The 15,355-nt window shown below is 40.1% G+C and overlaps 1 protein-coding gene across 2 annotated transcripts in view; it reads right to left on the bottom strand.

Annotated features, from left to right (window-relative positions):
- The window catches only part of kiaa0586 (KIAA0586 ortholog), a 524,067-nt gene that overhangs the window by 141,178 nt on the left and 367,534 nt on the right, over positions 1-15,355 (bottom strand). For both annotated transcript variants that reach the window (XM_059957145.1, XM_059957155.1), the window contains one exon: positions 3,973-4,056. In XM_059957145.1, coding sequence (XP_059813128.1) covers positions 3,973-4,056 — 84 coding nt within the window. The remainder of the gene's footprint in view (positions 1-3,972; positions 4,057-15,355) is intronic.

A 15,355-nucleotide genomic window follows, 5' to 3' on the forward strand; every position in this document is an offset into this window, starting at 1 on the left:
AGAAATGTGCACTTAACCTTCAGTGTCTTTTTTGTTCTTTCTGTCAAAATGATCTACTTCACAATTTTCTGCATTACATTTCACATCACATTTAGCAAACTGTTAAACTCTAAGTTCCCACTGAATCTTACAGCACAGAAACACATCCTTAAGCCCATCATGTCTATGGCAGTCATAGTTATCTACATACCTGCAACATTCATAAAAACATGATTAATGTAGAAGATAAACATTTAATGTTCCTGTACCAATCATTTAAAATCATTCTTGCAGCATAGGCTGTTATAACACCATGCTACCCTTTTTTGTTAAATCTGTCTTCCCAATTTAGGAACAGCCCATGTAATTTGGGAGTCTTGCTAGATAAATGAAGATGGATCTGCTCCTTCCTCCCCTGCTTCACACTGCCATGAGCCACACCCATAAAGGCTGGGTTAAACTGCACGGGGTTGGGAGCATTCAGCAGATTCACCTACTCACCACGTCAGTACTGGCTGGCAGCTGCTTTTCCCCCTGCTTGTCATTCTCCTGTCACAACTGTTTCTGTGATCCTCTTTCACACACAGTTTTTGCTCATTTCCAAATTATGAACAGTTTGAGTTACAAATAATTTTCAGGAACAGAACCCTTTTGCGCTGCCAGCATATTCACTATCTTCTTTGTCATCCAGAGAACTCGGGTTTTGGTTCCATTACTAAACTAAACAATATTGCCCAAACCTTCTCTCACAGAGATTGCGTCAACCTGACACTCTCAGAGCTTGAGTGACTATACTAAATAAGTTTAAAGTGACTTTTAAATCCACTCCATTTCACACATTTATACATTTCTGCTAAAATCTGAAATTATTTCATCAAGTACTATGGTACATGCCCATAGTTACCCACAGCCTGAACAGCTAACATTTTTCTGTTTTTCTAACAGCAGCCAAGACAGTGTTGCAAACCTTATCAACTAGAGAACTCAACCAAATTTCATGTGCACTTTCCAGAATAAATTACTGAACAGTGATCAGAAGCAGTTGTTTATTTTTCATTCTTGCATCTGAGGCACTGAAAACTCACTTCCTTGATGAGCTCCACAAATTAATCACTGATTAGGGAGGAGATAGCAGACATCTGGACTGTGCAAACTCATACACACAGTCAATGTCTTTAACTGTTAGATGATGAAGTAAGTTACCAACTTAAAGTTGGATATATTTGAATGCACACAGTTGAAAAACAAAATTGAAAAATATAAATTTTTACAGCTTTAAATATTCTGGAAAGAACAATTCTACTATTAGTTTAACTCTCAGATGTACTTCTGTACAGAGTAAAACAAATCAAATGCAGGATTTGATTTGTTAACTGGTCTAAAGGTCTATGATGAGACAGCAGGATATTATTACAATCTTGTGTTGGTAAGAAAACTGGGGGACATTCTTTTTTCTGAGCTATATCGCAATTTCTGGTGGAAACATGATTGAGAACAGGATAAGCTATCTGCATGTTCAATTAGCTCAACTGGACCATCCACAAATAATGGCCATCAAGGAAAGTTATTTATGAGGCTCCCGACCACCGGTGGAAACATGCCCTGGCAAGTTTGTGCAAAACTCCACACTTCAGAAAGTGAAGTAAATTTAAAAAAAAAGCAATTTTGTACTTTTTTCCAGTATTATCACCAAACAACTGTATTAACTGCTACTTCCCTCCAGTTTTACACAACAGAATCTACTGAGAAAGTGTAAGAGGAAGAACGTAATCCTGGCTGACACAGAGCAACAAAATAGTTTTGTTTTGTCTGTGGAGGAGGAAGACTGTAAATGGAAGCATTTTTGATTTTGTAGATATGGCACAGTGTTGTGGTTTGATTCACTTAGTTCCCTGCATTTTCAGACTGTCTGTATCCATAGTAACTGAGTAAATATTTTACTGCAGCATTATGCGGCTTCTACATTTTCCTATATTTCAGGGATATGGGAACCTCTGAGCTGTAGTATCCGCACTGCACAATCAGTCATTCAGCACTGTGTGATGAACCTAAATGTTACATAGTGTTTGATTGGTCTGAATTTCACTTTATGTGACCACCTAACAGCACTATAAAAGTTGATTGGTGTAAGAGCTCTGCACTGTATTATTAGTAAAGATGCAACGTACTATTTGATTGGTTTAAGAGTTCTGCACTATATGACAGATTGAAGAGCCTTGCTTCCCCACACATTAACAATTGTTAAAAATAACTATCTGACTGCTGCATTTCATTAAAATATTTCCTCCAAGCAATGACTGAGAAGTAATGATAATCAGGGAGAAAAAAATTAAAAGCTTGTCTGGAGGCCATTTGCAGCAGAAGAAATAAGATGGTACATTCTAGTTACAAAGCATTACCATACAATTCCAATAGTGTTTACATTTTGGTCATCATTTTCCTTCTGCTTTTCGTTAAAATCTCATAAATTTGCAAATACCAAATACGGAAAAGAAGATCACACGCACCCACTTGGAATTAAAAGATTTTAGTTCACTTATAGAGCAGTGCTGCTCTTTAAATGAATTTAATGTAAAGTCATAAAATGAAGAACATCTAGAAACAGATGACATGTAATATGACTTACTGGTAATGCCAACCATACTGTTGTGTGACTATTAGTTAGGAGTCAGAAAATAATTTTATAGTAATTCCATTATCAACATTCGGATATTTCTCTCAGTGGTAATTTATAGCAGAGTAATATTCTTGTCATCAATTTAGGGCTAGAATTCAGAAGCCTGAGGAGCTGACTGCACCTATCTGCTCCTATCAAGGCCTGCCTGTAGCAATACTATAAATAATAAGACAAGACTATTGAAGGCATCATTAAATTTATTTGAGGCAAGACAGCTGTGGGGAGAGGTGGAAAGAAGGGGAAAAAGAAAGGAAGAGGTAAGAGTCAGACAGAGAAAGGGAGAGAGGAAGAGATGGGGAGAGGAGGGGGAAGGGGAGAGAGGGGGGAGAGAAAGAGAGATTGCCTACAACAGGTTGAAAATTCTATTAATTCAACACATAAAGTCTGTGTATGATCAGCCATTACCATCAAGAGCAATGCTAAGTGTTTCTCTCTAAAGGTAACAAGTATATTAAATATTCCTAACTGGAGGTTTTTAACATATAAATAACAGCATTGGTTCTTAATCTTAGGTGATATTTTAGCTGAAACAAAGCTCTGCAATCTAACATAACATAACAGGTAGGCAGTGTGTGCTCTAACAGCAACCATGTTGTACAAATGTGCTTTGTGTGTGATAGCATTGCAGTAGAAAACTCAGCAGCACTTATCGGATGACTATTGCTATGGTTACCACTGACACCACGGTTGAAAGTTGTGCGCAGCTGCTTGAATTTCTTTTCAGCCACTGGCAGCTCATGGGGAGTTGGTTCCGTTCAGCTTATTAACTCAGGTGGAGGCACCGCCTTAGCTCATGTGCATGAACAACTTTTCTATCACATAGTGGTAATCCTCATATGTTATGTAATACCACCTATGTTTAAATTCCTCCATTAAAGTAATATATTCTTGAGGTGATAAGCATTTTCAGTCAGTAAAACCACATATCTATATTTCAACCAAAGATTATGTTCTAAACATATACTAGGTCTCCTATTCTGCCATCTGTGTGGTGCACATGGCACAATGTTCTTCCCCAGAATGCAAGAACTTATTGTTTGTTAGAAAGAAATACATTACTGGGAAGATATCCCGATACTGCAGTCTCACAGGTAGGAGGTTAGAATGCATTCTGCACAATTTTCAGTGATTGCTTTCAGTACAGTTGGCAATAGTTTAACCATTGCCCTGTTTTTTTTCCAAACAGCATGGAATTTCATGTTGCCACAGTGCAGGAATACAAATTTTTTTGTCTCATCAGTACTTTGTGAAATAATATCCTTCATCAGAGTAAGTTAGATTAAGATGTGAATAAATAAACACAAACTTGTATTTACCTTTGATATATCAGCAACAGCAATATAACTGGTTCCTGGGAATTCAGTGCCGTCATCCTCCTCATTTTGTACCAGTTCTGGAGACTAGAAATATGAGAAAAGAATTGATCAGAACAGATACACAGTTTTGAGCAAACAACGAAGCTTATTTTTGTCCACTTCTTTCAAATACTTAAAAGTACATTGCTGGTTAATTATTCACTAATATACCATACCCACAAGAGACAGGTACAGAGTTTCCATAGTTAACAAAATATGCCAGTAAGTCTAAGACTGTTGCCATGCCATTCCAATGACAACACCTTCCAAGGACATGGCAGCTTCTGTGTTAAGTTCCAGCTTGTCAAAACAAACAGTTTTTTAATTTACTTGCAGGGAGGAGATTGATTAGCTTCTGACCTTTCTCACCATCCATAACAGCAAGCAGCACAGCTACCAACACTCCAAAATTGCAGCAGTAAATCGACACATATTCCTTGCTCCCAGTGTTGTAGATCCCAACCACACACCCATCTCAAATTAGGCACCCTGATACCCGCTGTGAAGCTACCCATTTTCCTGGCCCTGACCAACATGCTGGAGTCTTGCACTCACCACAATACTAGCCATATTTGAATGCATTTTTTAACTTGCTTACTAAAATATTGGCTATTAAGGATATGCAAAATCATAGAAATAAGATGTCAGGTTGATGTGATTTTAAATTTGTGTTGAAGACATACATTGCATCAATGAGAAAATAGCCAACCAGTCTAGGTTCTTTGATCGTATGACGGACATTGGACACAACTGCAAACTATTGGTTTATCACTGGGGCTAAAATTAGTGGTGGGGTGGAGGTGGGGGCTAAGCTGTCTTGATGAGGAGATATGGGTGCATACCCATTATTGATATTACACAATTTGCTAGCATGAAATCCATCTTTTGCAAACAGGATTCACAGGAGTAGGCGCTGGAGGAAAGCACGACATCCCTGTAATACATAGCTGAACTTGCAAGAATGCAGATCCACCATGGGCTGTCCCAAGCCCAGGGGCAAAAGGAGGAGGGTTGGGCATGGGGCTAGCAACCCCATCCTGTAAAACCCAGTGCTAAAGAAATACCAGCAGGTTCCAAAGCCCTCATACCTGGGAGAAGAAGGATCTTCGATGGGTTACACCAGAGGACAAATTGAAAGACTGGTCCAGGACAGAGGAGTCTGCTGTGTTGCTGTCAGTGGCATATACCCCAGTAGGGATAATGGGCTTAAGTATATAAGTATATCAATGGACTATTTTCAAATCTGCTGACAACATGAAACTAAAGGGAATGTGAGCACAAGAATAGAAAAAGGCTTTAAGCAATTTAAGTGAGCTAGATATTGCAGATTGGGCACAACGTGAAAAAGTATGAGGTTAACCACTTCAGTAAAACAGAAAAATGCCAAATCTTTTTAAAATAGTTGCAGACTGAAATGTGTTAATATTCAAAGAGAGATGTTTATCCTTGTATACAGGTCACTGAAAGCTGCAGGTGCAGCAAGCAGTTAGGAAGTTAAGTAGTCTGTTGGCCTTTACTACAGGAGTGCAAGAGTAAAGGTGTTTTCCTACAATTTTTCAGGACAATGAGGAGACCTCACCTGGGGAATTGCAAATGATTTTGGTCTGCTTTTCTAAATAAAGGGCATTCTTGCCATAAAGGGAATGTAGCAGACTGATTCTTGAGATAGCAAGTCAAAGTCAAAGTACATTTACTATCAAAGTATGTATACTTTATACAACCTTGAGATACATCTTCTTATAGATAGCCACCAAACAAAGAAACACATTAAAACAAAAGACTAAGTACCCAACATGCAGAGAGAGTAAAAAGAAAGAAAATAAATGTGCAAATAATAAAAGTAAGCAAATAAATAGCATTCAGAACTGAAGTTCACAGAAGTGAGTTCACAGTGTGATAGATGCAGGCCCCAGCTCAGTGCAGAGATGAGTAAATCTCGTAGAGTAACAGGTTGAAGTTCAGAGTGGAGACAAGTAAGCCTCAGAGCAGCAATTTGAACTGGCCCTGAGACCCCTATCCTTTTTAATCTGGCCTGGTCCTTAAATCGTACAGACCCTACTCTCGGACCTGGGCCCTGCCACTTCAAAACGCTCTTGGTCAGTGCCCTACTACCTCAATTCGGCATAGTGCTTAAATCAAACTCTGGAACCTTCCTCACTCTCACGCCTGGGTCTGAGCCTTGCCACCTCGACTCTGCAATATCTCTGCTCACCTCGCCTCGGTCCCACAGATTGAATTGCCTTCAAGTTCGCTCCAGGAATGGCCAAACATTGGCTCATTCCCCTCCCTATGGCCCAGACCCCATCACCTAATTTAGCCCGTACACACCACGCCACAGCCGCCCTGCACCTTTGAGACTTCAGTTCCCACTGCAAAAATGTCAGGTCATACAGGCGGTTCAAAAGCTCAACCCCGACTTGGAAGTTACATAAATTTATTTATGTAGACAGTTTCAGTAGCCTAGGCTTTCATTCTTGAAAACTTTGTACAAAGTAAGGTGACTTCAGTGAAATATACAACACATTCTGAGAGATTGAAGGGCAGATATTTCCTTGACATAGGATCAAGAACTAGGGATCACAGGAATAGGTCAATATAGAATTGTAATTGGGAGATATTTCATTAGTCAGTGAGTGTTGAGTCTCTGAAATTTACCACCCCAGAGGGTTATGTCCAATCGTTAATTGCATTCCAATCAAAGATCAATTGATTTTTGGATAGTAAGTGAACTGGGAGTATGGGATTAAGGCAGAAAAGACCAATTATCATCTTGCTAAACTGTACACCAAGTGCTGAGTGTCCTCCATTTGATCAGCTTTTCATCTTATGTTCTAGCATGATTAGTTTCCATTGTCAGCACTTCAACAACCTAGAGCACTAAGAGTTGGAATAGAATGGGGTTCTAAGGCAGTGACAATAGAAGCAAAAACTTAAACAATCAGAATAGGAATGGTAATAAATGAATATTGAACAATTCATTACAGCCTGTCATTTTTCCCTTCTTTTCTGTCCTGCCTTTCTCATGATCTTGTAGATGTCTGAATATCCCAGCAGCAGTCCACCCATTGGCAAGTTTCCAGATACAAGAAGAAGTAATTCAGGCAGCTTGCCAAATATTTAATTGTGCCAACCAAAGATATTTCATCAGGGTCAATATCACAGGTGCACATTTCCACTGGCAATTGTATTGGGAAGGAATATAAAATCCAACACTTTTGGACAGACAGCAAGAAGGAACACAGTAATGTTCAAATTTTGGAGATAAGTTTTCAATGAAAGTCATGTGGATATTTTGTGCTATTGAACTGAAATAGAAAATACTGTAGGTATTTTAAATATCTAGAATTTTTGAAATGAGAAAATTAAATTTCTGAAGAAAGAAGCCAAAAAAATGCTAAAGGCACTAAACAGAGCTCTGATAAACAGTTGTGCCTGGATCTCTTATTAGGAAATGAGTCAGGGCAGATGACAAAAGTGTGTCTAGGGGGACCCTACTTTCACCTAGCGATAATAATTCCATTAGTTTTAAGATAATTATGGAAGGATAGGACTGGTCCTTGGGTTGAGATTCTAAATTGGAGATGGCATGGGACATGACCTTGCAGGTGTGGATTGGGATAGTTTGTTTTCTGGCGAATGGATGCTTGATAAGTGGGAGGCCTTCAAAAGGAAGATATTGAGAGTACAGAATTTCTATGTTCCTATTAGAATAAAAGACAAGGCTAACAGGTTTAGGGAACCTTAGTAATTGAGGGGTGTTGAGGTGTGGTTATGAAGAAGAAAGTGCATAGTAAGTAGAGGCAGCAAGAAACAAGTGAGATGCCTGAAGAGATAAGAAATGCAAGAGAAAACTTAAGAGGGAAATCAGGGTGTCTAAAAGAAGGCATGAGAATGTTCTGGCAAACAAGATGAAGGAGAACCTCAAGGGCTTCCTCAGATATATTAAAATCAAAAAGATAGCAAGGATCAAAATTGGTTCACTTGAAGATCAGTGTGAACTGGAAAGAGACAGAGGAAATATTAAACAGATTTTTTGCAACTGTGTTCATTCAGGAGATGGACAGAGAGTTTGTACAACTGAGGCAATACAGTAGTGAGGGCATGGACTATATTTGGATTATAGAAGAGGAAGTGTTTGCTGTCTTGAGGCAAATTAGGATGGATGTCCCCAAATAACCACTCAGAGATTTGAAAGGAGGCTACCAGCAATATTGATGAAGAAAAGACAGTGGATGTTGTCTATATGGACTTTAGCAAGGCCTTTGACAAGTTTCCGCATGGGAGATCAGTCAAGATGGTACAGTTAATTGTCATACAGGATAAGGTAGTAAATTGGATTCAACATTGGCTTTGCAGGAGAAGCCAGGGAATGGTACTAGATGCAGGATGTGGGAAGGCAGGGAGACCTCCAGTATCCCTGACCACTACAACTGTGAGAAATGCATCCAGCTGCAGCTTCTAACAAACTGCTAGAAACTGGATGAACTCCAGATCATTCCGGAGGTTGAGGGGGGTGATAGAGAGATAGTTGCACCCAAGGTGCAGAACACAGGAACCTGGGTGACAGTCAGGAAGGGGAAAGGACTTAAGAAGCCAGTGCAGAGTACTCCTATGGATATCCCCCTTAACAAAAGGTATATCATTTTGGATACTGTTGGGGGGGTAGGTTGACCTAACAGAGGAAAATTACAGTGGTTGGGTCTCTGGCACTGAGTCTGCCTCTGTGATTCAGATGGGAAGGGGGAAGAAAGGGCATGCTGTGGTAATAAGGCATTTCTTAGCTAGGTGAATGGATTGGAGGCTCTGTGGGCAAGATCAAGATTCCCGCATAGCATGTTGCCTCCTGGGGCCAGGGTCCAAGATATCTCATATCGCATCATCAGCATTCTTAAATGGGAGGGTGAACAGCCAGAAGTCATGGTCCATGTAGGTACTAAAAACATGGGTAGGACATGTGATGAGGTTCTCCATAAGGAGTTTAGGCAGTTAGGTGCTAGGTTAAAGGGCAGGACCTCCAGGGTTGTGAACTCAGGATTGAACCCCATGCCACGTACTAGAGAGACCACAACCAGGACAAGTATACAGTTTAGTACATGGCTAAGGAGTTGGTGTAGGAGAGAGGACATAAAATTTTTGAATTATTGCTCTATTCCAAAAAGGTGGGACCTGCACAGAAGGGATGGTTTGCGCCTGAACTGGAGGGGGACTGATATCCTAGTGGGTAAGTTTGTTAATGCTGTATGGTGGGATTTAAACTAGAGTTGCCAAGGGATGGGAAACAGAGTGCCAAAACAGTTAGTGGAGAGCTGTGAAGCTGATGTTGGTAAGACCTCAGACAAAGTTAGGAATCAAAAGGTTGAGCATGGTGTGACAATACCGAAATGGATGAATACAGGACTGAAGGTGTTGTATCTGAATACGGAATAAGGTAGATGAACTCGCAACACAGTTGCAGATTGGCACGTATGATGTTGTAGGAATCACAGAGTCATGGCTGAAAAACTATTGCTGGGAGCTTAATGTCCAAGGGTACACGTTGTATCAAAAGAGGCAGGAATTCAGAGGGAGTGGTGTTGCTCTGTTGGTAAAAAATGAAATCAGATCATTAGAAAGATGTGACATAGGCCTGGCAAGTGTTGAGTCATTGTGGATAGATCTAAGGAACTGCAAGAGTAAAAACACCCTGATAGGAATTGTATACAGACACCCAAACAGAATAACAGCTGGTGGCGTAGTGGCATCAGCGCTGGAGTTTGGGGCAATCGGTCCTGAGCTCGAATCTGGCCGGCTCCCTTGCACACTCTCCATCCGTGCCTAGTGTCAAGATAGCAACCTGACCTGGAGAGGGATGGGCTCTGCCAGATTTCAGATGCCCAAGACGTGCTGTACGACGAGCACACCAGAAAGATCGGTGCAAAAAGCTTGTCAGATGGCACCCCAACGACTCCACCAGGAGTTAAGGGCGCACGCACGCACACACACACACACACACACACACACACACTATAATGGAAGACAGAAAATGCATGCCAAGAGGACAATGTTACAATAGTCATGGGTGATTTCAGTATGCAGGTAGATTGGGAAAATCAGATTGGTGCTGGATTACAGAAGGGGTGATTTCTAGAGTGCCTATGAGATGGCTTTTTAGAGCAGCTTATGGTTGAGTCCACTGGAAGATCAGCTATTCTGGATTGGGTGTTGTACAATGAACCAGAATTGATTAGAGCTCTTAAGATAAAAGAACCCTTAGAGGAATATGATCATAATATGATCGAATTCACCCCGGCATTTGAGAGGGAGAAGCTAAAGTCAGATGTATCAGTATTACAGTGGATAAAGGGAATTACAGAGGCATGAGAGTGGAATTGGCCAGAATTGATTGGAAAAAAACACTGGCAGGGATGACAACAGAGCAGCAATGGCTGGAATTTCTGGATGCAATTTGGAAGGCACCGGATACATACAACCAAAAGTGGAAGAAGTATTCTAAAGGAAAGATGACACAACCATGGGGTAACAAGAGAAATGAAAGCCAAGATAAAAGTCAAAAAGAGTGTATATATTAGACCAAAGATTAATGAGAAGTTAGAGGATTGGGAAGCTTTTAAAAACCACCAGAAGGCAACTAAAAAAAATGAAGAAGTTAAAGATAAAATATGAAAGTAAACTAGCAAATAATATTAAAGAGGATACCAAAAGTTTCTTTGGATACATTAACTGTAAAGGAGAAGTAAGAGTGGATATTGGACCGCTGGAAAACAATTCTGGAGAGGTAAGTAATGGGGGACAACAAAATAGTGGACAAACTGAAAAGTATTTTGCATCAGTCTTCACTATGGAAGACACTGGCAGTATGGTGGAAGTTCCAGGTGTCAGGGGGCATGAACTGTGTGAAGCTCCAATAACTAGAGACAAGGTTCTTAGGAAACTGAAAGGTCTGAAAGCAGTTAAGTCACCTGGACCTGATGGCATACACCCCGTAGTTCTGAAAGAGGTGGCTGAAGAGATCATGAAGGCATTATTAATAATCTTTCAAGAATCACTACATTCTGGAATGGTCCCGGAAGACTGGAAAATTGCATATGTCACTCCACTCTTCAAGAAGGAAGAGAGGTATAAAAAGGAAACTATCGGCCAGTTAATCTGAACTCACTGGATGGGAAGATGTTGGAGTCGACTATTAAGGATGAGGTCTCAGGATACTTGGAGGTACATGATAAAATAGGCTTTAGTCAGCATGGTTTCCTCAAGGGAAAATCTTGCCTGACAAACCTGTTGGAATTCTTTGAAGAACTAACAAGCAAGATAGACAAAGGAGAATTCGTTGACGTTGTGTACTTAGATTTTCAGAAAGTCTTTGACAAGGTGCCACAAATGAAACTGCTTAACAAGCTAGGAGCCTATGGTGTTACAATAAAGATTTTAGCATGGATAAAGCAGTGGTTGATTGGCAAGAGGCAGAGTGGGAATAAAGGGAGCCTTTTCTGACTAGTTGCCCATGATCAGTGGTGTTCTCCATCACTAATTTATGTTGGGACCGATTCTTTTTACATGTTAATGATTTAGATGTTGGAATTGAGGGCTTTGTTGCAAACTTTGCAGATGATATGAAGATAGCTGGAGGGGCAAGTAGTTTTGAGGAAGTAGAGAAGCTACAGAAGGACTTAGTCGGGTTAGGAGAATGGACAAAGAAATGGCAGATGGAATACAGTGTCAAGAAGTGTATGGTCATGCACTTAGGTAGAAGAAATAAAAGGATTGACCATTTTTTTAAATGGAGAGAAAATACAAAAAACTGAGATGCAAAGGGACTTTGGGAGTCCTTCACCAGGATTCCCTAAAAGTTAATTTGCAAGTTGAGTCTATGGTGAGGAAGGCAAATGCAATGTTAGCATTCATTTCAAAAAGGACTAGAACATAAAAGCAAGAATGTAATGTTGAAGTTTATAAAGCACTGGTGAGGCCTCATCTGGGGTACTGTGAGCAGGTTTGGGCCTCTTATTTTAGAAAGAATGAGCTGAAATTGGAGAGGGTTCAAAGAAGGTACATGAAAATGATTCCAGGATTGAATGCCTTATCATATGAAGAACGGCTGATGGCTCTGGGCCTGTATTCACCAGAATTCAGAAGATTGAGGGGTGTCCTCATTGAAACCTATCGAATGGTGAAAGGCCTTGATACAGTGGAAATGGAGAGGATGTTTACTATGGTGGGAGAGTTGAAGATCAGAAATGAGGAGGAATTTCTTTAGCCAGAAGGTGGTGAATCTGTGGAATTCTTTGCCACAGGCAGCTGTGGAAGCCACGTCTTTATGTACATTTAAGGCAGAGGTTGATAGGTTCTTGATTGATCAGGTCATGAAGGGATACAGGGGCAAGGCAGGAGGTTAGGGCTGATGGGAGATGGAATTTAATGCAGCCAACTTTGAGGTGTTCCCCTTTGGAAGGACAAACCAGGGTAGGACTTAGGTAGTGAACAGTAGGGTACAGAGGAGTGTGGTAGAATAGATTATAATTTCTTGAAAATGGTGTCATAGCTAAATAGGGTTGTAAAGAGAGCCTTTGACACACTGGCTTTCATAAATCAGAGTATTGAGTACAGGAGTTGGAACGTTACGTTGAAGTTGTATATAACATTGGCGAGGCCAAATTTGGAGTATTGTGTTGAGTTCTGTTCACCTGCCTACAAGAAGAACATCAATGAGATTGAAAGAGTACAGAGAAAATTTACAAAGATGTTGCCGGCACTTGAGGACCTGACTGTATTACAGAGAAAGGTTGAACAGGTTAGGACCTTATTTCCTGGAGCGTAGGAGACTGAGGTGAGATCTCATAGAGTTATACAAAATTTTGAAGGTTAATGCAAGTAGGCTTTTTTTTTCCAATTTGGGTATGACTAGAGGTCATAAATTACAGGTGAAGAGTAAAGTGTTTAAAGGGAAACTGAAGGAGAACTTCTTCACTCAGAAGTTGATGTGTGTGAGGAACAAGCTCCACGACCATTTCCTTAGATGCCACTTAATCTGCTGAGTTTCCCTCTGATGACAATTACCATGCTGTAGTAGATTAGGTGATATGACAGATGAAGCAGAAAAAGGTTTCTCCACTAAAACTGAGGTTTGATATATGTTGGTGTCAAAAGCCAGTCAACAACTTTGATTTCAGAACTCTGATGTGGTAACTATTCATATGCCAAGTGACTGGATCTTTGCATATGCATCCTATGTAGAACTTCTCAGCCTGTTCACATGTTCACTTTTCCCTAATCTTATACAAACATTTCTTGAAAATAAGTGAATAACTCAGCCATACTTCCAAGCAATCTGTCTAAACATAGAAATTGATGCCCAGATTACATGCGGTAGCTTTGTTGTCCAAGCAAGCTACATAAACAGGGAAGTATTCAAACTTAACCAGAATCTAATGTTGCTTGTGCTGGCTAAAATATTGCTTCATATTTGCACAGAAAGTACAACTGTCCTCAATGGTTATGAATTGAGATGATTGGAAAATCTGGCACAGGTTCCTAATCAGCAACAATGTCAATTTAAATACTGAGCTATTCAAAGTGCTGTCAACTACTATTCTGTAGTTCACAGTGCTGTCAAAAAACTGCTGAAATTTATCATCAACATCTGCACAGCCAACATGTCTACTGGCATCCAGAGAACAGTAAATAACCTCAAGAAAGGAAGGATGGGACAATGTTCACATTTTTTGCAAATCGCAAGTTCTTTTCTTACTTGACTGCTTAACAATATAATAATTTGGCAAACTTTTATAGATGTGCATTGGTGAGTATTTTGACTGGCTGCATTACAACCTGGTAAGGAAACACCGATGCCTTGAGCAGAAAATTCTACAAAAAGTAGTGGATACAGCCCAGTCCATTATGGATAAAGCACTTCCCACCATTGAACATAACTATATGAAACACTGTCCCAGGAGAGCTGCATCCATCATCAGGGACACCCACCACCTAAGACATGCTCTCTTCTTGCTGCTGCCATCAGAAAGAAGCTACAGGTTTAGAAACAGTTATTACCCCTCAACCATCAGGCTCTAGAACCAAAAGGGATAACTTCGCTCAACTTCACTTGCTTGATCACTGAAATCTTCCCACAACCTATGAACTTTCACTTTCAAGGAGTCTTCACCTCAAGTTCTTGATATTTATTGCTCATTTATTTACAATTATTATTATTATTTCTTTATTTCTCTATTTGCACAGTTCGTTGTCTCCGGCAGACTGGTTGAATGCTCAAGTTGGTGTGATCTTTCATTGATTCCATTATGATTATTATTCTATAGATATATTGAGTCTGCCCATAAGAAAATGAATCTCAAGCTTGTATATGGTGACATATATGCACAAACCCCATTTCCAGAAAAGTTGTGATATTTTCCAAAATGCAATAAAAACAAAAATCTGTGATATAATTCACGTGAACCTTTATTTAAATGACAAAAGTACAAAGAAAAGATTTTCAATAGTTTTACTGACCAACTTAATTGTATTTTGTAAATCTACACAAATTTAGAATTTGATGGCTGCAACACACTCAACAAAAGTTGGGACAGAGTTAAAATAAGATTGAAAAGTGCACAGAATATTCAAGTAACACCGGTTTGGAAGACTCCACATTAAGCAGGCTAATTGGTAGCAGGAGAGGTATCATGACTGGGTATAAAAGTAGCATCCATCAAAGGCTCAGTCTTTGCAAGCAAGGATGGGTTGTGGCTCACCCCTTTGTGCCAAAATTCGTGAGAGAATTGTTAGTCAGTTCAAAAGGAACATTTCCCAACACAAGATTGCAGAGAATTTAGGTCTTTCAACATCTACAGTACATAATATTGTGAAAAGATTCAGAATTCACAGACATCTCAGTGCGTAAAGGGCAAGCACGGAAACCACTGTTGAATGCGCGTGATCTTCGAGCCCTCAGGCAGCACTGCGTAAGAAACCATCATGCTACTGTGACAATTATAGCCACCTGGGTTCGGGAGTACTTCAGAAAACCATTGTCACTTAACACAGTCCATTGCTGCATTCAGAAATGCAACTTGAAACTGTATTATGCAAGGAGGAAGCCATACATCAACTCTATGCAGAAACGCCGGTGAGTTCTCTGGGCCCGAGCTCATCTCAGATGGACCGAAAGACTGTGGAACCATGTGCTGTGGTCAGATGAGTCCACATTTCAGCTAGTTTTCGGAAAAAACAGGTGTCGAGTTTTCTGAGCCAAAGATGAAAATGACCATCCTGATTGTTAACAGCAAAAGGTGCAAAAGCCAGCATCTGTGATGGTATGGGGGTGCATCAGTGTCCACAGCATGGGTGA

Source organism: Hypanus sabinus, chromosome 2 (assembly GCF_030144855.1).
Source record: "Hypanus sabinus isolate sHypSab1 chromosome 2, sHypSab1.hap1, whole genome shotgun sequence".
NCBI classification, from domain to species: Eukaryota; Metazoa; Chordata; class Chondrichthyes; order Myliobatiformes; family Dasyatidae; genus Hypanus; species Hypanus sabinus.